At 35.9% G+C, this 24,010-nt stretch overlaps 5 protein-coding genes across 15 annotated transcripts; all 5 read left to right on the top strand.

The window, feature by feature from the left end:
- Positions 1 to 7,019: 7,019 nt before the first annotated feature.
- LOC142540337 (uncharacterized) lies at positions 7,020 to 10,191 on the top strand. 5 transcript variants are annotated; one of them, XM_075646414.1, is made up of 4 exons: positions 7,031 to 7,595; positions 7,689 to 7,784; positions 8,015 to 9,037; positions 9,512 to 10,191. In XM_075646414.1, exon 3 carries the CDS (start codon positions 8,176 to 8,178, stop codon positions 8,998 to 9,000), a length of 825 nt encoding a protein of 274 aa, XP_075502529.1. In that variant the 5' UTR covers positions 7,031 to 7,595; positions 7,689 to 7,784; positions 8,015 to 8,175; the 3' UTR covers positions 9,001 to 9,037; positions 9,512 to 10,191. The 5 variants fall into 5 exon arrangements, with proteins under 5 accessions (XP_075502528.1, XP_075502529.1, XP_075502527.1 ...); XM_075646413.1 differs by lacking the exon at positions 7,689 to 7,784 and having other exon boundaries at positions 7,020 to 7,177; XM_075646412.1 differs by having other exon boundaries at positions 7,689 to 9,037.
- A 29-nt stretch (positions 10,192 to 10,220) lies between these two features.
- LOC142540338 (uncharacterized) lies at positions 10,221 to 12,250 on the top strand. The gene is made up of 4 exons (XM_075646416.1): positions 10,221 to 10,579; positions 11,379 to 11,451; positions 11,540 to 11,595; positions 12,001 to 12,250. Exons 1-4 carry the CDS (start codon positions 10,533 to 10,535, stop codon positions 12,113 to 12,115), a joined length of 291 nt encoding a protein of 96 aa, XP_075502531.1. The 5' UTR covers positions 10,221 to 10,532; the 3' UTR covers positions 12,116 to 12,250.
- Positions 12,251 to 13,005: 755 nt separating this feature from the next.
- LOC142540336 (PP2A regulatory subunit TAP46) lies at positions 13,006 to 16,719 on the top strand. 2 transcript variants are annotated; one of them, XM_075646410.1, is made up of 10 exons: positions 13,006 to 13,207; positions 13,744 to 13,824; positions 13,926 to 14,048; positions 14,265 to 14,351; positions 14,450 to 14,554; positions 14,656 to 14,817; positions 15,415 to 15,450; positions 15,546 to 15,617; positions 15,935 to 16,215; positions 16,318 to 16,719. In XM_075646410.1, the coding sequence occupies exons 2-10, from the start codon at positions 13,744 to 13,746 to the stop codon at positions 16,565 to 16,567; spliced, it is 1,197 nt and encodes a 398-aa protein (XP_075502525.1). In that variant the 5' UTR covers positions 13,006 to 13,207; the 3' UTR covers positions 16,568 to 16,719. The 2 variants fall into 2 exon arrangements, with proteins under 2 accessions (XP_075502525.1, XP_075502524.1); XM_075646409.1 differs by having other exon boundaries at positions 13,703 to 13,824.
- A 1,201-nt stretch (positions 16,720 to 17,920) lies between these two features.
- Positions 17,921 to 19,397, top strand: LOC142540335 (phytolongin Phyl2.2-like). Its single transcript, XM_075646407.1, has one exon. The coding sequence runs from the start codon at positions 18,247 to 18,249 to the stop codon at positions 19,054 to 19,056; it is 810 nt and encodes a 269-aa protein (XP_075502522.1). The 5' UTR covers positions 17,921 to 18,246; the 3' UTR covers positions 19,057 to 19,397.
- A 1,007-nt stretch (positions 19,398 to 20,404) lies between these two features.
- On the top strand, positions 20,405 to 23,634 carry LOC142540334 (nicotinamide/nicotinic acid mononucleotide adenylyltransferase-like). 6 transcript variants are annotated; one of them, XM_075646406.1, is made up of 11 exons: positions 20,405 to 20,568; positions 20,798 to 20,954; positions 21,071 to 21,143; positions 21,418 to 21,491; positions 21,779 to 21,864; positions 22,377 to 22,460; positions 22,628 to 22,712; positions 22,809 to 22,940; positions 23,040 to 23,122; positions 23,237 to 23,295; positions 23,424 to 23,634. In XM_075646406.1, exons 2-8 carry the CDS (start codon positions 20,852 to 20,854, stop codon positions 22,883 to 22,885), a joined length of 582 nt encoding a protein of 193 aa, XP_075502521.1. In that variant the 5' UTR covers positions 20,405 to 20,568; positions 20,798 to 20,851; the 3' UTR covers positions 22,886 to 22,940; positions 23,040 to 23,122; positions 23,237 to 23,295; positions 23,424 to 23,634. The 6 variants fall into 6 exon arrangements, with proteins under 6 accessions (XP_075502521.1, XP_075502516.1, XP_075502520.1 ...); XM_075646405.1 differs by lacking the exons at positions 22,628 to 22,712; positions 22,809 to 22,940 and having other exon boundaries at positions 20,408 to 20,954; positions 22,997 to 23,122; XM_075646401.1 differs by lacking the exons at positions 23,040 to 23,122; positions 23,237 to 23,295; positions 23,424 to 23,634 and having other exon boundaries at positions 20,406 to 20,954; positions 22,809 to 22,990.
- The last annotated feature ends 376 nt before the right edge of the window (positions 23,635 to 24,010 follow it).

Below are 24,010 nucleotides of genomic sequence, written 5' to 3'. Positions count from 1 at the left end.
TTAATGTAAAAACGAGCAGTTAATCGCATTGCCTTTCCACATGGAGATTGAGTTAAAAGTTTCCTCGACTCATCATTCTTCATCTAAATTTCAATAGAAATAATCAAGAATAAGGCTGACTCGGGATTTCAACTCAAATCCGATACATTTATCGAAACACAACCTAACTGAATCTCAAATCTCACTCTGCCAATATTAAGCCAATCTCGATGCAGGCTATAGCAATTGTTTTGGCTCTCCTGCAGTCTCATCTGTGTCGACAGAGATTCTTGCCACACATTCAAAGGAAAGAATGATCATGACACAGAGCTTGAATGGAGCTTCGTTGAGCAAAGCAATCACATCATAATTTCTACAGGGTTCGGGATTAAACAAATTATTTTATGCATGGACGATCCCTTGTTAGTTCTTCAGACTCCAGAAAAATGAGGCATGCAAAGAAAGTGTGAAAAAAGAATGATAAAGAAACTAATCTCGCAACAGGTGCAGATTGGAAGATTACTGTATGAAAAAACATCTGCAGTTTTAACAAATACAGGAAGAAAGAGCAAATCTACATGTTTGTAACAGTGTAACAAACAAATTACAAATGTCAACACAGTAAAAATATAGGATACTTGGAATTCCTACATCCAGACACCAAATTGGAACTTGCGTAACCATAGTACCTGAAGATAAAATTGAAGTTAACTTAAGGGAATACTATCAAAACTATATGCTCAACATGTGAACACATACAAATTAATTAGTTATCCATGATGATTCCGTTGTTTCTGCAATACCATAAACAAATCAAATTCATCAAAGCAAAAGGAACATTGTGCACCAATGATGTAGCCTGATTTTCAGGTTAAAGCTTTAGAAAATGGATCCGTCATAGTTGTTTTTATCCTAGAAGCATCATTGAATATCACCAAATCTCGTCATCACAATAGCTATTCATTGTGAATTTCATTTTAAACTTGTCCACGTTACAGGTAACTGATACATTGGGATACACAACAAGCTGGGCCAGTATCAGCAAATCAGAAATGGGGTGATTTCCATTTAATATACATGGCTTATCAAATGATCCATACTCCATCAAGAATTAAGATAAAATTCCTCGAAATGATTGTAAGTACATGTTAAGAAATGGGACCAAACTTACATTTTAAGAGAACAAAAAGGGTTATCGGATAAGGAGGTGAAATTAGCATGCAGACATGCATACATGCATGGTGAGACGGTCAAGGAGCATTACATAACTTAAACAGTACAGAAAACATATTTCAGGATAAAATCGTGATTCACAAACCTGCTGGACAAAGAAAATCAACTAAAAGGTCCAAAATTTATAGACAAAATATTTTGCTGACTCTGACTTTGAAATGTTTCAAGAATTAGAGTAACAAAGGTCTATTACTACTGCTTGCCAAACCCTAAACTAATTTGTCCATAAATAATACGGTTAAAGGGATGATCATTCTCTAGCACAAGTTAAAGGCAAACAACTGTTGCCATGCTGACGAGTCCACAATTTAAATTCCTTATACATAATGTCAAGGTTATTCTCGGGGAGTGTGAGGCAGTTATAAGAACATTGTGTTATACCAAAACATCAACAGCCCCAAGAAAAGGATAACGACTTTAAATGATATCATACCAGCCAACTCTACGGAAGCAACCATAACAGGACACACCAAAAGGTAAGAGTTTTAAACTGCTTAGAAACCAGCTCGATGGAGGAAAAAAACGTTCTACTGGCATCATAGAGCAACAAGATAAGTGATCAATTAACTGGGGGTGGGGTCCAAAAGTAACCATGATATCATGCATAATCATAATGCTTTTTACCACGATTATCAGGTGATAAGAACAATACAGCATACTACCACGATTGGTTGAACTTTTATTCTGATAGTAGTATACTCAAAATTTAAAGAGAAGATGTGGTACCAAAATTTGGTATGTCCTGCGCATACAATCATACATCACATAATGTATTTAAACATAAGAACATGGTCCTAAAAAAATCATATCACCCAATCAAAATTTTCATTCACCAAGTGTTCGAGCAAGAAAATTTTAAAAGTAACCCAAACAAAAAAACCAAGGAATCTCAGAGCCACGAATTACCAACATGGGGTACGGAAAAAACTTTTCAGAGAGCTGTGTGGAGAAAAAACCCATTTTAGTGTCTAGTATCTTATTATGTATTTTTTTGTCAAATTCCAACAACTCCATTTTAATAACGATAAGCAAGGATGTTATGTGTGCTATCAGTGAGCCATCGCAAATCATGTAGTTTTCATTTCCGGTCTAAAAATGTCAACTTCCTGCTTCCTTTACCCATAAAAATTAGAGAAACGTTTGAGGTTGTCTTCATTTTATCATAATACTGCTACACTTAATCATCATCCAATTCAATGAGAATAATAGCATTAGAATGTAGAAGATAAAATGCATCAATATTTTTAAAGCAACGTCAAAACTGATATTCACTAGAGCAGGTGCACAATAATTCACTGCATTAAAAATGTCATATTTTGTACAAGTTGGCAATCCAGAATCGACTAGGAAAAAAGAAACTTAACTTTTTTAATGATGACATAAAAAATAACTAAAATTGACTCAATTTTTGGCGAAACTCTCAAAATCAATTCAAATGATCCTTCATCGAAAGGGCGCACAAGTGATACTATGGTGATATAATCACATGGATTGAATTAAAAATCCCTTACTTTCACCAAGTCTTACGCACCCAAAGATTAAAACGATCAACAGATCACGCATAATCGAACTCTAGAAAGATTAATTATTTTACCAATCATCCAGGGATGCTGGATCGGGTTCAGACCGGAAGATTATCGACGGAGCGAGGATTGTTGACATTGTGATTCACGGAGGAAAAAGAAGACGTGGAGCTGGAGCGGAGATTGGTCAACATGAGCGGGCGATCTTTCGCCTCCTCGTCCTCGTCGTCGGTGTCCGAGGTGGTAAGATTAACACAAGAACATCGCTCGAGTGAGGCGAAAAACGCAGCCGCGACGCTAGTCCCAAACCACCGCGCAAGGCCGTCCACCTTCTCGTAATACGAAGCCGTAATCACACTGGAATCCTCCATCTGTCGTGGTTCTATGATTTCGAACTTCTGATTGAGGGAAGTTCGAAGATTTGGGGGAAATCGCCAATATTAGCGCAGTAGTTGTTTTAATTTCAAGCAAAATCAATCAATTTTTATTTTCTCTCATTTGACAATTTCTTGTCCGAATTCCATGATGCTCCCATTTGTCCTTTTTGTTTTTAATCCGATATCTAATATTTTATTATTTGCGTCCGATATTTTATTGCGCAAGTTACTAGTGTTATTTTTTTTAGTGACATATAAATTTGGTTTTATCACATCATAGATAATATAAAATTTAACATATACACCAGGAGTAGGTCTCTCTTGAGACGGTCTCATAAATATTTATATGTGAGACGAGTCAATCCTATCGATATTCAAAATAAAAAGTAATATTTTTTCATGCATGACCCAAATAAGAGATATGTCTCACAAAATAAGACCTATAAGACTGACTCACACAACTTTTTACCATACATCAGTTTTAATTCGAGAGAAAATTATATGGTTTTATCACATCTTAGATAATATAAAATTTAACATATACATCAGTTGTAATTCGAGAGAAAGTGAGCACATCTTCTCTCTCATATATCATATTCATCCACATTTATGTGAACATAGAAACAAGTCTCTATTTTGCTTTGAAAAATTCCTCAATTTTTTGGGATAAGAGAAAGTATTTTACATTAACTGCAGATTCGAGTCTCGTTTGATATTCATCTAAAAAATTGTCTAATAACACAAACATAAAAAATGAAAATCGGTCGTGGATCAGCAATTAAGAACTTCAACATTTTATTCTTTTTTTAGTTTCTTTCATATAAACTTCAAGCATAACTAATTTTCATTTCAAGTCAGAAATTATAATAATCGACCAACAATACATTGATGGATCTTCCCATGCAAAAAAATCACATATATCACTCTATCATAGAATGTAACGGATTTCACCATGCAAATTACTACAAGACTATAAAATCAAAGTAAAAAAAAGTTGTAAAATCAAAGAAATAAAAAACAAGATATTCACCCCCAAATTATTAAACTTTCGACCTCGATTATCACTTGTCCAAATACCTTCAATTGTGCTCTTTTTTCCATATTTACATAACAATATTCCTCCTTCAAGAACATACTGTTGCAAAATATATCGTAGGATAATGTACAGTGAATTTTCGTAAAAAATCAGTGAATTAAATGATGAAGAAAACACAGTAAAGCAAAGCTTAAAGTAAACTAAACCGAGACCTGTACGAAGTATATTGTCCTTAAAACAGATTCGTCTTCTCCCAGGAATACAATAGAACAACCAACAGTGACTTAGCACGAAACACTACTACTGAAAAGTCTACTACTCGTTTTTTCTTTAAATGTATTAGAATTATTTTTTAAAAAACATACTCTCAGCCCTATACATATATAAATATTTTTTGCAACTTTTTAAAAATAAATTTACCAAATAACCATTTAAAATCTAAAAGAGCACAGATCCAAACCATAAAGTCGTAAAACGTCAACCAACATAATTTTAACAATTTCAAAAGTAACTTAACTCTAACATCCTCTCAAAACTCTCATAATCATCACAAGTCATAAAATTTTAAAAATAACTCAAATCATTTAGCGTAAATCATAAACGTAAGCGCGAAAAAACTAGCGCTGGTCCTCGGGTTGTGTGCAACTTCAGTCCAACAAGATCAACCATCAAGTCCTTCGTTAACATCAACATCGTGCTCACCTACATCAATCACATCATGTGAGTCAACAAACATTAACCATGATAACAAGTAATACATACACATCTACATGCAACAGTGAAAATACTTTTATTTACAATAGCTTCTCATGGACAGGACCTAACAACCCTAGGAGCCGCAGCCACTCAACCCATCACCTTCATGCAAACGACCATGCCCTTGCGTCCAAACCCTTGCTCTTTGAACCAGCACTCGTGGAGCCTATTTAGGACCATGGCTCAGCCCTCTTAAGACCCTTGGATGTGACCTAACATCAGCTAGCAGCCGCGTGCACCTAGGAAGCAAAACTGCAAGCCTTAGCCGTAGAAACCCCTAACACCGAGCGACCCTCTCTTAGCTTGCTTCCAACCTTTGCACAGCCACCCTAGGACCCTTATATCATCCCCTTAGACCTCCTGGACATTACCCTACAATAGCTAGAAGCCGCGGCCCTCTAGAAAACTCTAGCCAAAACCCTAGTCCTCAAAACATCAAATTTTCGCTTGACCTAGTTGCTTCCCTTGTCCAGCCTTCAAGCATGCTCCTAAGGGTCCTTAAACATGTGTAAAAACATCCCTTTAAGGTCCTTTACCATGGCAGCCCTTTTGTGCATCACTTGGAAGAGTTTTGGGTTTCAAAACACATGTTCTAAGCATAGGTGGACATAAAAACGAAAATAAATACAAACCCGACAAGGTTTTCATGCAAACATGCATCAAATATATATAATTGTATGATAGATGATAAAAATGAGAATCAAGGTGTGCCCTTACGTTTATTACGCACGAAAAACGGCTTGCGATGTGAAGAACGTCGGCGGGGAGACGAGGGATGCAACCTTGCTGATTTTTCCTTCAACTTTCATGGCTTTCCTTCAAAAATTTCGTGTGGTGTGTGCTGCTGATGGAGAAGAAAAGTCCTACTACAATTCCATGGGGTGAGTAGTGAGTTTCGTGGAGGTTAGGGTATGGTTTAGGGCCTTTTTATTTTAATTAAAACATAAGTGCAAGTTTAGGCCCATTAATCATAGTATAATAGGCCCATTAAGTCCATTAGTGAATATTTAAAATATTTTGTTTAGGAAATTTCGTGAAAATATTAACCGAATTCTCGAAAAGTTCATATTTTCGTCAAAAAAATTGAATACCCGCTAAAAATACGACTCGGCGTATAAAAACACCCTAAAAGTTGCCATTTTTGAAAATACCATTTAAAATATACCATACATTAAACAATTTAAAATAATTATTTAATAAAAATATTTTTCTCTCATATGGCCTCCGATCTCCGTTCCTCGATCGCATCTCGAATAACCTTTAAAACACGGTTTTATGCATTCTAGTTGAAAATCATATTTTAACCATGTAAATATGCATGCTATATTTACTAGATGAAATTAAAAGAATTTAATTAAAATACATAAGAAATTTGATAATCTTGCATGCATGTGGTTCACGTGAACCTTCAAATTTTCGGGACGTCACAACTACGGAGAACTGAAAACGTATATTTAATTTGTTACCGAAATTTAACAGAGACCAAATGAAAAGCTAACCATATGAAATGAAAGAAAATGCTTGAAAAAGATAAGATTTTCATGTATATGAAATGAGGAAATGAACACATTATTTATAAGCCCCAAAGTGCACATCAAGAGTAATGCAAGATTAATTAACTCAATTAGTCTTCCCATTATCTAAAAAATATGAAGGACCAAAAGTTTTCAATTAACTCAAAAACGTGGAAATTCAAAAGACACTTCCACTATAATGAACCACAACTAACTCAAAAATATGAAGAGTCAAAAAATACGTTCACCTTCATAAAACATAATTTTTATTGAAATTCTTAATTTCATTCAAATTTTCAACATAATAAAACAAAAAACGTTAAAAATTTATTGATTTGAAGGGTTGACCGGTTTCGGCTAACAATGGATGATGTGGGGTCTAGTTTAACTGATCTAACGGTTTAGATTCAAGGGTAAACTACCTCTGGGCCTCTGTTTGTCTGTGGGCTTTCAAAAGATGGGCTTTTGGGTCCTAATAGGTTAAAAACGGGGATAGGAATGAATCACATAGAAAGCCGACTTCAGTGCTACTTGTACTTAAAAAACGCTATTATGGAATAGCAACTTTCTTGAAATTTAATATTTTTTTTGTAAGTTAGTAAGAAATCTAGAAGACTGGGACAAATGTAATTAATTAGTTGTTTGTTTCACTCAAAAAGAAAGAGAGAATGTAAACTGTATCGTTGTCCTAGATTTTATCTGTATCAGATCTCAAAATCAATTGTCCGTCTCCAATTCGTCGAATTTTCGTAGCGTTAGGTGTTACACTGAATGCATCTTGAGTTCACTTTCTATTTTTATGTTAATTTCGGGTGACTTGTGATCGTTAGTTGAAGTTTGCGATTTTTGGTTTATTAAAAGAGTAGCCTTCTCTGTTTGATCTATTGATTTTTAGCTAATTTTAGTTTCTTTGTGGGTTTTTCTTTTCTGGTAAAATTTTTAGGTAACTTGTATCAGAAAGTGCGTTTTCCTTCGTAATATTTCAGGGAATTATTGTATAGATTGCGGAGCTGAGTAGAACACATTTATGGAATGATATAAATAATCGATTTGCGTGACTTATAGATTGCACTCATTCGTGCTGTTCTTGGTGGCTTATTGGATCGAACTTGCAATAATAGAGGTTGTGGTTTTAATTTGACACGGGGCTAGTTTGCTGGAGAGGAGTAAAATTCATGTGAGATAATGTGGTGATTTTCCAGTCAGATATAAACTTCCTCTTGCCTTCGTTGTATGGTGTAGCTTATATCTCCTGCTTCTATTTTCGTAGAGCTTGATCCTTGAGTGAATATCTGAAACTGTCCGCTGGTACCTTAATTATTTTGAAATTTCTCTATGGTCCTTTGAAATTGATGTTTATGCGATGGTAATGTTTTTGCTCTTTGTATTACAATAATGCATGTTGGAAAGCTATGTAATGAGTGAGTTACTCTGGAATTGGTATTATTGCTGTTGTTGATAGCCTTTTTTTATAAATTCTGAATCATTTTATTTATTTAGAATTCTTCTAGTCTTGTTTATATCGATTTCCTATTTGCATACAAGAGATAAAAGTTGTGTTGCAACTAATTTTTGGTTGTTTTTACTTTGCTGTAGCTATATGTGGTTTTGAGTTGAGTTGGATTTTGTTCCAGTTTCGTGCTATCAAGGTTTTGTGAAGATAACCTGAAAACATTGTGTCTTATCGTAAGATTTTGCTAGAATATCTCTGTTAGATTGCTGCTCCATGTCTATGTTGAAACCATTATCACGTGGCAATGCCGATGAGTCAGTCGATAAGTCATATGGTTTTTTTGGGGATCAAATACCTTTTAGATGTAATTCTTCAAGTCAAGATTTTTTTGCATGGCAACAAATTGTTGTTAAACCATGACCATCTTGGGAAAATTTATTCCTGTGACCAAACAAACGTGTCGGAACCGGATGTCACACTTATGAGTGCTTGGTATGTTGATGAAAATGCAAAAGTAAGTGAAGAGAACCAGCTTATTGAGGAATATTGTGCAACCTTTTCCAAAAATTCTGGTTCTTGTTGTTTGGACAAGCCATCAGAGAATTGTTGTTCTATTGCCAAAAGCAATCAAGATAGTTGGTTGCAGGAACTTGAGTCCATTGCTGATGAGAGTTTTGAAAGGGTGCCAATGAGCAAGGACTTGAAAGAGTCCTGGCACTCAAATGCTAATTTAATGTACTTGGACGAGTCCATTGCTGATGAGAGTTTTGAAAGGGTGCCAATGAGCAAGGACTTGAACGAGTCCTGGCACTCAAATGCTAATTTAATGTACTTGGACCGTGAACGGCCAGAGAAAAATTGCTCTGATCTGGATTCTCAGTGGAGCGAATTTATGAAGATTGAACCATGGTGGCATTCAGCTGATAAAGATGACATAGCATCCTTTATTTCTCGGAGGTCATCTTCCCACATCAGAACTCGTGATCTTCCAGAACCTCAGGCCTTGCATTTTGAGAAGGGGCCAGATAATTTTGTAAGCTGTTTTGACCAGGTAAAAAACAAATGGCAAATACAAAGGCGAAGGTTTTGCGTGTGGCCGACTGTTCTCAAGGAAAAGATGCAGGATTAGTGGAGTGTACATTTCAAGGTTCGGATGGAACATTCAGGTAATGACCCAGGAAATTTACATTTGAGGTGACAATGTTTGCCCCTTTTTACTTTAGTGTGAAGTTAGATCTGCAGTTAGAAGTAACACTGGAGATAATATTATGGCTTTGCTTGTCGTGAAGTTTGGGATTAAAAGAGGGGACGGTAGAAATTATGTATGGGGAAAAGGAAATTGATCATATGACAAGGAGTCTGGCAGGCTCACGCTGGACATGTATAATTACATTTTACTTTGATTTTTTTTGCGCCAGGTTTTATGTATATCGTTTTTAAAAAAAATTTGGAGTGTGGTTCAAGCCAATACTGATCTTTCGCTGAGTTAATAATTGCAATTTGAAAAGCACCTCCCACCCTCTTCTTATGCACGAATTGAATCGTGAGAAAGAAATTGAAGGTGATTTTTTTTCATTTTGCCACCTTGTTATCCATGTTAGTTACTAACTTGGTAATATATTTCTCGGTCGTTCCAACAGCAATGGCAAATTGGGTACAATCAAAGTCGATTCATCAGTTACCCCGGGACAATAAAGTTTTGACCTCAACAAAAATCAGCTTTTAGAGGCACTCTGCCATTCTCAAACACGTGCAAGAGAAGCTGAAAAGTTAGCACAGGATGCTTGTGACGAGAAGGGCCACATAATCGAACTTTTTTTCAGACAGGCATCTTACCTATTTGCTTATAAGCAGTGGATCCGAATTTTGAAAATCGAGACACTTTGCTTTGAACATGCGAGTAAAAGTCACCTCCCATCAGTTAAAAACATGGTATTGGGAAAGAACAGACATAAGATCAGAAAAAAGAAGCCGGGTAAAGGTGGGTGTTGCATATGCAACCGTGCTTTTGCTTTCGCACTAGGATTGAGCCTCGTTGGTACTGGTTTACTTGTCGGTTGGACCATCCGATGGCTTTTTTCAGCATTCTAAACCATGGATTCTGTGTAAATCCAGTTTCTTTGTCACTAATATGTAACGTACGGATGTGGATGTTGTGTAATATTACTGTGTATAGATGATATGGAGTGTGGTTGTTCATATGTTTGGCTTGCTTGGGGAATTGGTCTCGTTTGGCTTGTAACGGGAAAAAAGTGGCTTTTTTGTACATCATGTGTAGAATTACTACGTATGCTTGTGTTGCAAATATATCAATATGGATGTAACTTTATTTGTTAAACAATATATATATATATATATATCTAAAGTTCTAATTAATGAAATATTTAAAAATTATACGTAAACCTGAAAAACACTTGCAATAGGCGATTACACACACGTTCTAAATCAATTCTTTAAAAAAAGTTACGGCCCATTTGATTTCATATAAACAGAGGTCCAGCCCATTTAGTAAAACTTGAAAAAGAACCTCAATCCCACCAAACATACACCGGTGACCTAGACATCCAAGAAAGGTTCCAGCACAGACAGACACAGGAATTGTATCTTTCTTTCCACCATATCTTAATTTCCGAAGTAGCTCGTTCGGTGTGCTGTTGAGATATGGAAACAGCAGCTTCTATCTCTCCAAGCAAATGGGAATTTAGCTGGTCAGTTTTCTTAACCTTGTGTGTGCTCTGTGTATCTGTATTTTGAGGTTTATGGGATTTGTTTTATTGGCACCTACGGTTATGAATGTGATTCCTGATGTGACATTTTCTGAGCATCTAATTGTTCTTCTTTCGGAGCTTCATGTGTGAATAATGGGAGGTTTTCGATCCAATTAGTTAGTATTGCAGAAAGTTGTTCTTTGGCGTGCTGTTGATGTTCTTGAATTTGGTGGGGGGTTGGTCGCTTTCTGATTGTGGGCCATGTGATTTGATGAATATTCGGGTAATTGTCACCACTTATGAGTTTCGGAGATTTCTGCTAAATATTGAATTACCCCACCCCCAGAATCCTCACTTTTCTTGAGAAGTATATGACAAAACATTCTCGCATTATTTTGACAATTTATTCATGTAGAAAAATAACCACTTTATTTTGTTTTTCAACCTTGTATTAAGACCAAAGCAATGGATTAAGGCTTTTGATCCCGTTCTCTTCACAGTGTATCAGAGAAAGCAGTTTGCATTGCCAGAACGACCCAAGGCTGTACACAATTGACAGGGAAATGAGCTAAAATTAGCTAAAAATGTCTGTAATAACCTCACTGTTTTAAGCATAAATATTTATTTTATTATTGTGCTCCTATTTTCTGTTTTTATTGGATCCTTTGAATGGGAATATTATGTATGCCGGGTCATGCGGACAATGCCTGCTTCATGGCATCGCCGACTATTTATTATCCAATAGATCAATACATGAAGTGCATCATGATTGTAATTTAACTTCAAGAGTTGTTTGCAGCAATTTGGAAGTAGATTATGGGTCTGAGGAAATTGCTCGAATTGTCTATACTGCATTGGCAGTTGATAAGGAGGTAACATTGCATATCATCTCTGCTTCAAAGTCTATGTTCAAGCTTTAAATATATTCAGATTGAGACAATTAGTTGTTTGTGATAACAGTTACAACCTGACAAGGTGAAAAGACATATGTTAGTCTCCAATGGGAAGCTTTCGGTGTAAGTTTCTTTCCTCTATGTGATGCCTCTTCTTTTCATAGCTTTTTCTATGTTGTTTACAAAGTATCGGTCTTAGTCGTTTTATGTGCTGTATCGCACAAATATGTGTGCTATGATGGGTTAAAGATTTTGACACAAGGACAGGTGGACATGATTTAGTAAATAATTGTTTGAAAGATTAGTGACAGTGTTCACATGCATTTTGATGTACACTTGAAAATTTTATGCAAGATGCATGTGGCTCAACTATGGAGTCCTCGTGATTAAGATCTCGTGCATAAACATAATGAACTACCAAAGTCACATAGAATATAAATTTTCTTCTTTTTTTTTCTCTCACATTTTCTTGCTGGAAGAAGTTTTAGTTGAAGAGGCCAATTACATCCTTCTTCATTTTATGCACAGGCATTTCGAGGCAGTTGAAGCAAGGTTTCTCCGTGCGTCATACAGTGCTTTTCTTGATGTTCTTACGCTTGCTTCAAAGACTATTGAAGAATTTGGGCAAGGAATGACATTGTAATATGGATTATGTCGTGGTGTTTAAAAACTTCGTGCCTTCATGGTAGATGAACTTGTTATTGTATGCTGATATTGGCTGATAATCAGTACGAATGCCTATTATGTTTCTTGATGATAAATACGTCTTAGCATGGAATTGTCAAAGATTTCAGAACGTTTGGGCGGGTGACGGGAAGTACTACAATAATCATATTATAGGAAAATCTCTATAAATGAATACTTAATAAATTAGTAATATCTCTAAAATATTATGTTTTGTGGGTCTCGATTGGGGCCAATGTGCAAAGTTAAAAATTCCATAAATTAAAAGATGTAATTTTCAAAAGATCATTTGTATAAAAAATTCTACACAAACATATATATATATATATATATATATATGTGTGTGTGTGTGTGTGTGTGTACAATTTATGATGAAGAGTAGGTTTTTTGTGAGACGGTTTCATGAATCTTTATCTGTGAAATGAATCAACTCTACCGATATTCACAATAAAAAGTAATACTCTTAACATAAAAAGTAATATTTTTTTATGGATAACCCAAATAAGATATCCGATCTGTGAGACTGTCTCACACAAGTTTTTGTCTATGAAATCATGATTAGACACAATCGCACATGGCCACGCACACAATTTGTATCTTTAGTAGAATCTCTAATTTTTTTTTAAAAAAAATATTTTACTTTGATAATAATATTTTTTTAATATATATGCACATAGTCAAATTAAAATGGTATTTGATTTTTTTAAAAAGAAAATTTAAAATGGTATTTGCTCAAGAAAATATTAGCAATACATCCATATAGTTTTGGTTTATTCCGGATTCAGTCTCTCATTTAGGTCGACATGCCAAAACAGTCACCTTGTGTTTTTAATGTTGTCCGGTTAAATCCAGCATCCACGGACCCTCCAAAAAATCGAACCCAATTAAAACCCTTTAATAAAAGAACCCAAATTGAGATTCAATATCCACCCATTTGAAACCCTCGACCCTGATCTCCTCACCCCCACCTCGAATTCTCGGCCGGAGATTCTAGACAGTAGCTTGTGAAATCGGCGAGGCAGCAGAAGCAGGAAACTTTGCGACTCATCAGGTAAAATCGACCCTTAAACCTGAAAAATCGTATTAGATAGCTCACAAGTTTTTACATATCTAAAAAGGTGCTTGAATACAAAATTTAATTTCAATGAGATAATGGAGACTACACGGTTGTACCCGAGGAGCTTGAAACTAAGACTTGTATGATTATGGCGATATCATACAAAAGTGCAACCATCAGAGGTGCATGGTTATGGTCGCTCCAACCCCTTTGGTGGAATCGGATTCCATAAGGAATGGAATAACCTGGTTCTCATCGTGTGTAGGGGAGGGAGAATTAGGGATTTTTTTTTAAGAAGGAGATCTGGGGATTTTGAGTCTCAAATTGGCGTATTTCCTCCATATAATCAACCCATTTTCACCCAAAAAAAGGAGAAGGAAAAAATACAAACCCTCGAATTTCAGATTTTGAACGTTCATTAATTTACGTAGTCACATACACAAAGTTCTTGAAATCTTCTCTGATTGAAATTCGCTTATTCAATTGCAGAACTTGAGTAACAAAACCTAATCAGCTTTGTGGAATTACAGATGGAGGACATTACGTTGCCAATTCTATTCGAGCAGGCTCAAAAGATTCATCAAATCGCCTCCGGTTCTTCAATCGAACAGGTTTTAGAGTGACTGTGTATTAGATGTGTGTTATATTTTGCTATCTTTTTCCTCTGAGTGTGATTTCATGTATATGTTTCATTTTTAATAATTATTGTCAGGAAACTGTGAGAAAGGGTTGCGAGCTTTTGAGGAAATGCGAGGATATGATTGGAAAGTTGGGGTTATTTTCATCTAATGAGACGAAGGACGATATCAGTACTAACAACCTCAAATATCTTCTTGTAGGTGTTGAATATTTTTTTTAATCTTCATGAAAGGCAAAGTAATCTAAATGGGTGAATGTTCTGGTTTTGTTTTCCGCTTTAATCTTTAAACTCACTTTCTTGCAAATGTGATAAAAAAACGTGAGCTGATTTTCGTTTCTGTGATAATCTGATGTATTGGTCGTGTCTGAAAGTTTTCATTTAAAAGTATTTAACTCATGGTCTTTGATGCAGGTTCCATATTATCTCGGTGAGCTAACAGAAAAAAATTCACAGGAGAACCGGATTCAGATTCTTAAAGCTTCACTAGCCAAGTTAAAGGTTCTAGTTTTAGATTTTGGTCACACAATAAGGCCATGTGCTCAAGGAAGCTATTGATAATTTTTTGAATGTCGAATTTTCATTTGGCCATATTCTAGGAATTTATTTCATTTTGTGAAGCTATGGAGCTAGTACCAGAAGATGAACTGGAATCATCTATGCAATCAAGGAGCAATTCATCTGCTGATCAAAGAGCTAAGAAGGTTGGCATTCTTCCTTGGACATGTTTCATTCAACTTCATAGTTCCGTTTGTTGAATAAGTGATAGTACTCCTCTGCATCTAATACTTGGGATTTACTTCAGATTGCTCGGTTCAAACGCACAAAAGCGGCTGAGTCAAAATTGCTTGAAATAAAGGAACGGAAGGAACGTCGTGGGCGCTCAACTAGAGCATCCGCACTATCTACTCCCATAGAGAGGGGGGAACAAGATTTAGAGGATGATGACGGAGAAGAGGAAAGGGAAGTAAGTTGTTTATTGAGAATTCATTTTAATTAATGTGATGTTCTTTATAGAATAGGTTTCTAGCGCGAGTTACACTGTGTCTCCTGGCTCTTCTTATGCCAAAAGCACATAATATACAATTTTATGATGCACATTTCACTGCTGCTTGTAATTAGAATACATGTGGCCGATCTATGTAGCTGCTCTGAATCATGATAAAGAGGAAGAATTCACCATTTTATGGTCGTAATAACTTGAACAGACATATCTGGACTGAGAATTCACCTCTTTTTAAACCAGCACTTTCTTGTTGGCTTTAAGGCTTATTTTTTGCTGGTCATTTATTTTTCCTCTGTGTCAGTATTATGAGGAAAATTCATCCTCGCAATTGCCTATGTCACCATCTGATACGTGCTTTTCAATTCTATTTCGAAGCATAAACATGTTAAATTGTTGTTAAAACACATTTTTCCCTTATTCTTGTCAAAATTGTTGAAATCAATGCGCTAATTCTAAAAGGCATCCCTTCAATGACACTGCTCAATTAAGAACCATTGTTTTGATTTGTTCCTCCCCTTCCCTCCAAATAATGATGATTGTTTGGTTACATGCCTGCAGGCATGGATGACCGCCATCTCCTTGGCACTATGTAAGGTTGGTCTGGATGTTTTTGATCTTTGGAGATTGTCCATTGTATTTTTAACTTCTTTCTTTTGTTTCCTTGGTACTTACTCACATGCCTATAACAGTCGTTTGATTTGTCGGAGATGCTTAAGAAAGAGGAAGAAATGCTCTTAGCTGTAAAGGAGAACCAGTCCAAGGTATGTAGTCGGTAATATATTTTCTCTCTGTCTTGTTCATGCATCGTCTCGGGAATGCGTTCTTTCATGAAATTATATGCCACGGATCTGGCAACATTTCCTTCGGTTCCCTTCACCTTCTCTTCACGTTCTCTTACAATGTGACTACTGTATAGGTGCTTCCCCTGCCTTCTGTTGTCAAGTTCATGGTTGCTTTGATACTACATTTCATTGTTTTCCTAGTGTGACCTGAATCCTCTGCTTTGTGTTTATTTCATATACCATACTCAACTTTCTTAATATGTTCTGCGTGCAAATTGATACTACGCCTTTTGTAGGAAGGGGACGACAACTATTCACAATCTACTCTTAATGAGCGCACCCACAAAGCTGAAGCCTGGCATCGTGATGCTGCGGCAAGGGCTCGATATACTAAACCTGCAACTCCTATTACATGTGCTACTTTTGCTCAAGATGTTTTAGAAGGTCGAGCAAAGGTGTCACAGTTTCACGAGCACAAGCACCAACCAATGATATTCGGACCAGCTAGCCTTGTTTCCAAAAACCCAACAAGCGAGAGAGAGAGAATGGCAGCCCAGGTTTTCCAACCTCATCACAGGTATGCTGCTGCTAGTCTTAATAACTCAAAAATCACCCGACTCTTCGCTTTGAACATGCACTTAAGGAAAAGAAAATAAATAAATATGGTTCGCATTTACAGAATGCCAACTATGAGTATCGAAGAAGCTGGGCTGAAGGAGATGAATATTATGAACAAATGGCAAGAGAATAATGCAAAGCTCATGGAAGAAGCGAACTCATCATGGTATAAGGATAATCGTCAGTCAAAACCAGGCGAGGACGATGAGGAAGATGATGATGCGGCACAAGAGAAGGCAAGGGTGTGGGACGACTGGAAAGACGACAACCCTCGTGGTGCAGGCAATAAGAAGCTCACACCCTGTGGCTAAGACTGAAGATATTGTTGAAATTTCTATCATGTCACTAAGTAGAATTACACAAATAAAATTGGCGGATGATTGCTTCGGTTTTCCGTGTCTGCCTAGTGATTCAGTTCCAGTTTTGTAGTGCTGCTGTTATAAATTATGAACATTTCCTTGTATGATAGACGTAGCGGATGAGTACGTTATTTGTGCGTTCGAAAAATAACCTGATATTTGTTTCTTGAATTAATATATTTTTAAAAAAGCTAAAATTTGAAACTCAGTATGACTACGAGAAGATATTTATGAGTTTTTTCTAAATAAACTAAAAATTAAGAATTTTAAATATTCAATCCAAATGCATCATAAATTACCAATATAATTTGTTTCTGCTTAGATTTAGGCTAACAAATCTCCATTTACATTTTTTAAAATCCTACTGGATTTCCAAAGCCTGATACATTTAAACTTGAAACAAATTCTATTAATATAATTGGAATCTTAAATCATTGTGTTTGGGCTAAAATTATTCAAGTACAATTAGTTATCTCAGCCCATGAATTTATATCAACAAACAAGTTAAAGAAAGCTTATGAATTTAAAGCTTTTGAATAAATCAAAAAACGCCCAATCAGGAGAAAAGATCATGGATAATGAGAAAAAGTGGAAGAACCGCCCGGAATTTAAAAGAAAATAATTAATCGACATATATAAAAAGAGAATATATAGACTTCGCACAAACTCTGATCACTCCCTGCAAAAATTCATAGATAGCTCAAGCATTTTCTTAGTTTTGTTACAAATTTCCAACATATTTTATTTTAAAGTTCCATGATATTTAAACTCCTACTGATTTGTATATACATAATAATATTGATATTTTATTTCTTCAAGTTTGGTTGTCTTTCTTTAGTTTTGAAGTTGTAATTGTTCAAGAGATTCTAGTACTGATTTGTATCAATCCTTATTTTATTAGCTTAAATTAAATTAAAGACAAAAATTTGTGTGAGACGCTCTCACAGATCGTATTTTGTGAGACAGATTTCTTATTTAGTTCATTCATGAAAAAATATTATTTTTATGCTAAGAGTTACTTTTTATTGTGAATATCGGTAAGGTTGACCCGTCTTACAGATAAAGATTTGTTAGACCGTATCACAAGAGACCTACTCTAAATTAAATATTCAAATTATGTAATAACTCACAATCAATCCGGTTGTTATGGACTATGGTGGATCAAACTCAGGTACTCTTCGAAGATCTATCCATATGTTTTCATATAATATATTATTATTAGAAATAAATAAATTACTGTAAATTAAAAAATTTATGGATTGCTTTGAATACATTTATAGATAATTACAAAAATATATTTTAATTAAAATAAGAGAGAGATAATTCCTGATAAGATCGCACCGTCCCCACCAGCCCACGCCAGCCAATGGAGAAGTTGTTCGAGGCTTCTTCTCCTTTTCCGGCGGCTGAAGCGACTTCTCCCGATCCCTAGAGTTGTTTCTTTCGTCGTTTTCGACGCCGTTTCCGCATGTTGCCCTACCTCAAAGGGGTCGATTTTCGATAAACCCACAATTGTATATACTTGAAGCAACCATCCAATTGGATTTTCCTTTTGCAGGAATAGAAACGAAAAGGGGATTACGAAATAAGAAATTTTTTTTGGGTATTAAGGGTTGCATTGGATTTGTACGATGGTGCTGTATCCGGATGTGCTACACTACGCCTGCATTGCGAAGGGCACCACCGTTTTGGCGGAGTTCAATTCCAGGGACGAGACCCTAGGTGCTCTTGCCGCGAAATGTTTGGAAAAGACTCCGGCTTTTCATTCCACCTTCTCCCACACCGTCCGCTCCTGCACCTACTCTTTCTTGATCGAGGACCCTTTCGTTTATTTCGCGATTTTCGATGTGAAATTGGAGAATTCGGAAGGTTTGGCATTTTTGAAGAGCGTGAGAGAGTCTTTTGAGGACGTTTTTAACGGGGATCCGGGGAAAAAGAGGTTGGATCATTTGAGCTCACATTGTTTTCAAGGTGAATTTAACCCGGTTTTCCATCAACTTCTAGGTCCTGCTCTCGGCACAGAAGTGGAGGGCTTCGGGTCTCCCAGGGGGATTAGAATGAACCCAAACGGGATGTTGTGGTCGGGGTCCCGTTCGGTGGGAAGACATAATTCGGATGCTGCCATGAGGTTCAAGATGATCAAGAAAAAGTGGTTCGGAGAATTCAAGGAAAAGGGAAGAATGTACACCGAAAAAGGAGAAAACCGAGTTTGCGAAGAAAATGAAAATCATGGGATAGGATCTGGCAGAGAATTTTCTCTTGTTATGCACAAGAATGGAGTTTATTCTACAGAATTATTGGGGCTCCACAACCATCACAAGGCAAAGAATGTTTGGAAAAAGCAAGTTTGGATTGTTTTGTCCCTAGATCTGATCATTTGCACCATCTTGTTTGCAGTTTGGTTGTGGGTCTGCAGTGGGTTTAAATGCGTTGCCCGCTGACAGCTGAACAAATTTGGAAAAAGATCAAAGGTTTTTTTTTTGTCTTGTTTTTGTATCACACAGATAAAATGCATTGGCAGATTTTGGATGCAAATCGACCGCAAAATGTGGTTTTTTGGTGTTTGCTGGTAAAGTTGATTTTTTTTACCAATGACAATCAAATCTGTGTGATAGCACAGGACGAGTTGATTTATGCTGTTGTTGTAAACATTTGTGTTGAAGGCTTCTTCAGTGTGTATAGCAGGTGTTGTATAGAATTCATATGCAAGGCGGTGGATTCTGTATATTTTCTTGAACTTTGTTGGTGTGCAATGAATTGGTTTTTATATTGTTTTTTCATTTGTCTGAGTCTTAACTATGGTTTTTTAGAGGTTTCGTTGTTGGAGTCGAATTCGTATGTTCGTCTAAAAATGCAATTAACTTGGCTCTTCGGAGGTTCAGTGTTTTTTGAATCTTAGTCTAGGTGATGTGTTTGGTTATTGTTAAGGCTTATGCATCATGATGAAAATGGACTAAATGTCACTTGTGTTTTGCCTTCTTCTTGATTTATTATTGCCAAGACTTTTAATTTTTAAAATAGCCATGTCATCTAGATCCTTATATAGCGTCCAAGACAGGTTATTCACTTCAAGGCAATGTTTTGATTCCATCGAAGCCCTTAATGCATTGTTCCATGGATTCCATGCGCAAAATTTATACTGAGTGAAGTTAAAAATATGGCCCTAGCATGCATCTTCATTAATCATCAGCGAAACAATCCGTGACAGGAGATGGTCAAGAGACACATTTCCGGCTCACTTCGAAATTTTTCCAGCAGCTTAAAGTTGAACGTTATCCTTCTTATTGTTAATCGTCAACAATGTTGATGCTCTGGTGCCGTGCGACGCCTTAGCTTTGTTGGGGCGATCAAACTTCAGTTTTTGGTTGTGTGAGTTTCTTAGATAGCCGATACTCAGATTGATTCTGCATTCACTTCATGTTAATCTAAGGAGATCAGTGTCAATTTTTGTGTCCCCTAAACTTACTGTGACGCGTTAGCTGTTGGTATACTTGCACGTCCAAACATTTCATGGCAATTGCCTATAAAAAAATGAAGTTTAATTTATTTTTCAATTTTATTTTTTAGCATATAAAACGTCAAGCAAACAAATCTTATCATGTACTGCATCTTACGACCGTATAGCAAGATCTGCATCTAATTATATCACCGTAATTATTGAATTACTCAAATTTCGATAAAGGGATTATTTAAAGTGATTCACAGTGTTATCAAATATTTTGTAAAATATAAATTGTTCCAAATTATCATAAAATTAAGCTAAAAATACTCAAGCCAACATATTTATGTATTGTTGGATTGGACTAATGATCGTTGGCCCGTCTTTGTTGAAGATCAATTGTAAACGAATTAAGCACTAATTTTTTATTCGAGCAAAACCAACGCGGGTGATTAAACTGGTTGTAGTAGGAGTCCTCCTCTTTTCTCTATTCATAGCAGCGATAGACGACAAGGTATTTGTACAGACTTACCAAATCCAAGCGTCAAGAACATACTAAAATATTAAATGACATTTTTTGTTTGCTTAAGATTCTACAGCCGGGGGCCATTAGCTATTTGTTGATCCTTAATGTATAGAGCTTGGGAAAATTCATCCTGCCACTTTTTTATTATCATATGCTAAAGGTTGAATTTTTACTTGTGATAATCTCGAATTTTTACCAAATTTGTCAATTTTCGAAGTGGGCATTTCATATATTCGGAAAAGTTCCATTCTGTCATATTTCTGGGTTAAAAATGGCAACAACTGAACGCATCTCGGCATCGTATGACGTTGCAGATGAAGAGTCGCAATCATTAGTGTCGTCTAGCCCCCATTTGATAACAGCTCTTGATCCGGGTAAATTCAATATCTTTCAGATAGCGAAGGTTAAATATGTAGAGCTTTAGTCTTTTGTTGCCTAAATTCTTCTATTGTTTTTGCTATGTGATTTATTATTTCCTTTGCTGCTATAGATATAGCTCTACCGCGGGATAAATTAACCTTGAAATCCATCAATCAAGATGGTTTATCTAGTTCTGAGACACAGTAAGTTTGTCGCTCGGCCTTTTTGTTACTTATTTTAATTTGTTTCTTATAATGAAAATTTGTTTCTTGTTTTTCCCTATTATAATTTTTCTGTTTCTGAATCAAGAATTTAGTTCAGCTAAATTTAGTTTAATGACTTGCATAGCGATTCTGACTTTTTCGTATATTCCATTTTGATAATTTAGTTAAAAATATGGGTATATCAAATCCTAGCTCCCCTCTGGTTGTTTTTCCTCTGGTTATGTCTTCTTAAAAATTGAACTATTTGTCTCAGGAGAAATGTTTATGTGGTACTGGTAGCAACTGGAAGTTTCAATCCTCCCACATTCATGCATTTGCGTTGTTTTGGTAAGACATCTAATTATCAATGATAAAATCTTGTTTTGTTCATACCCCACCTTTATCCAGTGATGATAAATTCTTATGTTGTTCCGATCCCAGTTTTATCTATCGTTTCTTGCCTTTATTTCTTTTTTTTTCCCCTACTGGTAGAAGTGCTCCAATAGTTTGGGTTAGGTACGGGGGAATACATGTTCATGCGTGTTGTTCTGGTGAAATTGGTAGTTGTGCTAATTGTTATCGCTCGTTGCATATTTCCACGAAGTTTTGCCAACAATTCTTGTTCTTTTTGTCAGAGCTTGCAAGAGACGCATTAAATTCGCAAGGGTTTTGTGTCATGGGTGGTTATATCTCACCTGTGAATGATGCATACAAAAAGAAGGTAGGTATCGAGCATGCGCCATGAGGTATATGGATATCCGTTCCCTGATTTGCATCAAAGAAAGTACAGCTTGGGCGACCTACCATTCTTAGAATAAATTTTAACACTAAGGAAGATGTTAATTGTTAAGATGAAAAAACACCAAAGAAAAGGTGTTAAAAGATTATCAGTTGCTGAGGCTACTTGAGAAATAACATGTATAATGGCACATGGCTAGTTCCCTGATAAGAACGGTGGAATCGGTTCTTACTGGTTTGATCAGTAAATCCATGCCGTTTTAATTTTTTCCTTTATCTACCTTTTGGTTTTTTAAACTCTTCAAATACTTCATCAACTCTATGATCAAAATGTTTCAGAGCAGAGTAACTTCAACTTATTTTTTATTTTAATTTTTTAATGATTTTTTATGTCTGCTTACCATGGGTGTATGGAAAAACAGCTTTCACCAGATCTCAATATATGCGTCATGATTTTGTACAAATTAGTTGCTTATGTTCTAACCTAAATTTCAGGGTCTTGTACACACGCAACATCGTGTTACCATGTGTGATCTCGCTTGTAGAAGTTCCAACTTTATTATGGTGGATTCATGGGAGGTCTCTCTCTCACTCTCGCGCACACACATTACACATGAACAGACTAAGAATAATTAGCACACAAAACATTAAATTTCGGAAGTTTTGAATTACTTACTCATGCTTCTACTAGTGCAATTAAATTAGTGCTTTTTCCCGTCGTTTTTACTATTTCCATCTGTCGATAGGCAAGTCAGGACACCTACCAGCGCACATTGACAGTTTTGTCTAGAGTTAAGACTTCTCTATGCGAGAGCGGATGTGTACCCCATGGTTAACTGATTTCTTTTTAAGCTAAATCTTCCTTACAATTACAGACATTATAGCTCTTTTGCATGTCAAGTTAATGAAATTGTCTTATCTTCGTAGAGTCTCTCAAAGTCATGCTTCTTTGTGGTTCTGATCTATTAGAATTCTTTCACCATTCCTGGAGTTTGGATTCGTGAACATGTAAAGTTGCACAGCACGGTCGGTAGAGGAAGAAGCCTAATACAGAAATGTGTGTGTCTAAAATAATTTGTAAAAGCAAACTGTTAGAACTTTTGTTTTATTTTCAGGTTAAAACTATACGTAAAGATTTGGATTGGTTTGCATTTGTAGAGATGGCCAAGACATCGAGAATATCATATTGAATGATGATACTTTGAATGAATTCAAGATAATCGTTTTTCTTGTGTCTTCCGGTCAGCTCAAATTTGCTTTGGAACAAAGGAGTGTGTGTCATTTTTCAAAAGTCTTGAAAGTCTATCTCTCTATCTTAAACAAACCTTTTTGTTGGTCAACATAATTCATTGCAGGATAATAACAAGATCGTCGATGAAGTAGTACCGAATAGAATCAGTTCGACAGGATTGAGGTAGGTAAAATGCCCACACTGAACATGCATGCATCAATTTTCTTATATATGACCGTGGCACAAAAGTTTGAATCTTGGTCATTGATCCAATGAATTCGAGTTTATGCTAAACGAGTTTCCATTCCCAGGGATTGCATTCAAGAGTGCAGTCGGTGAAGTGTTTGACGGCGGATGAAGTAATTGATTACATCAAACAAAATAACTTGTACACAAGACAGAGAGGAGGAGATGATCCTACCAGTGTTTTTTGTTTGAAACTCTTTCCCCCCATAAAATCACTTTGTCGGATCATTTCATTTATGAAATCTAATTTAAGAACCTTATTTCTGATTTGTTGTGAACGAAATGATAATTAGTATAATACATATAATTTTTTTATTTTTTCCACTAAAAATTTATAGCTTGCTGTTTACTTTTGTAACAAGTTGGCAAAACCAAAACCATATCCATGTGTTACAACTTCAGTGACATTTGCATTTTATAGAAATTTTAGTGCACGTGAAACATAATAAACAAGTTTTTTTATATAAAAAATAGTATATTTATTGGTGGGGCCCCACCACGCGTTAAATTGGAACAATCCGTTGTCCCATTCTTGATTTCTTCATCAAACCCAAACCCCCTTCTCTGTCTCTGTAGTCTCGTTCCATGCAATTCCATACAATCCCAACTATTCTCGCACTTTCACTATGAAAAGTCAGGCCGCTTCAATGAA

This window comes from Primulina tabacum, chromosome 3, assembly GCF_025594145.1.
Source record: "Primulina tabacum isolate GXHZ01 chromosome 3, ASM2559414v2, whole genome shotgun sequence".
NCBI classification, from domain to species: domain Eukaryota; kingdom Viridiplantae; phylum Streptophyta; class Magnoliopsida; order Lamiales; family Gesneriaceae; genus Primulina; species Primulina tabacum.
Note: the sequence above shows the minus strand (reverse complement) of the source record. Positions and strands in the feature narration are given on the sequence as shown.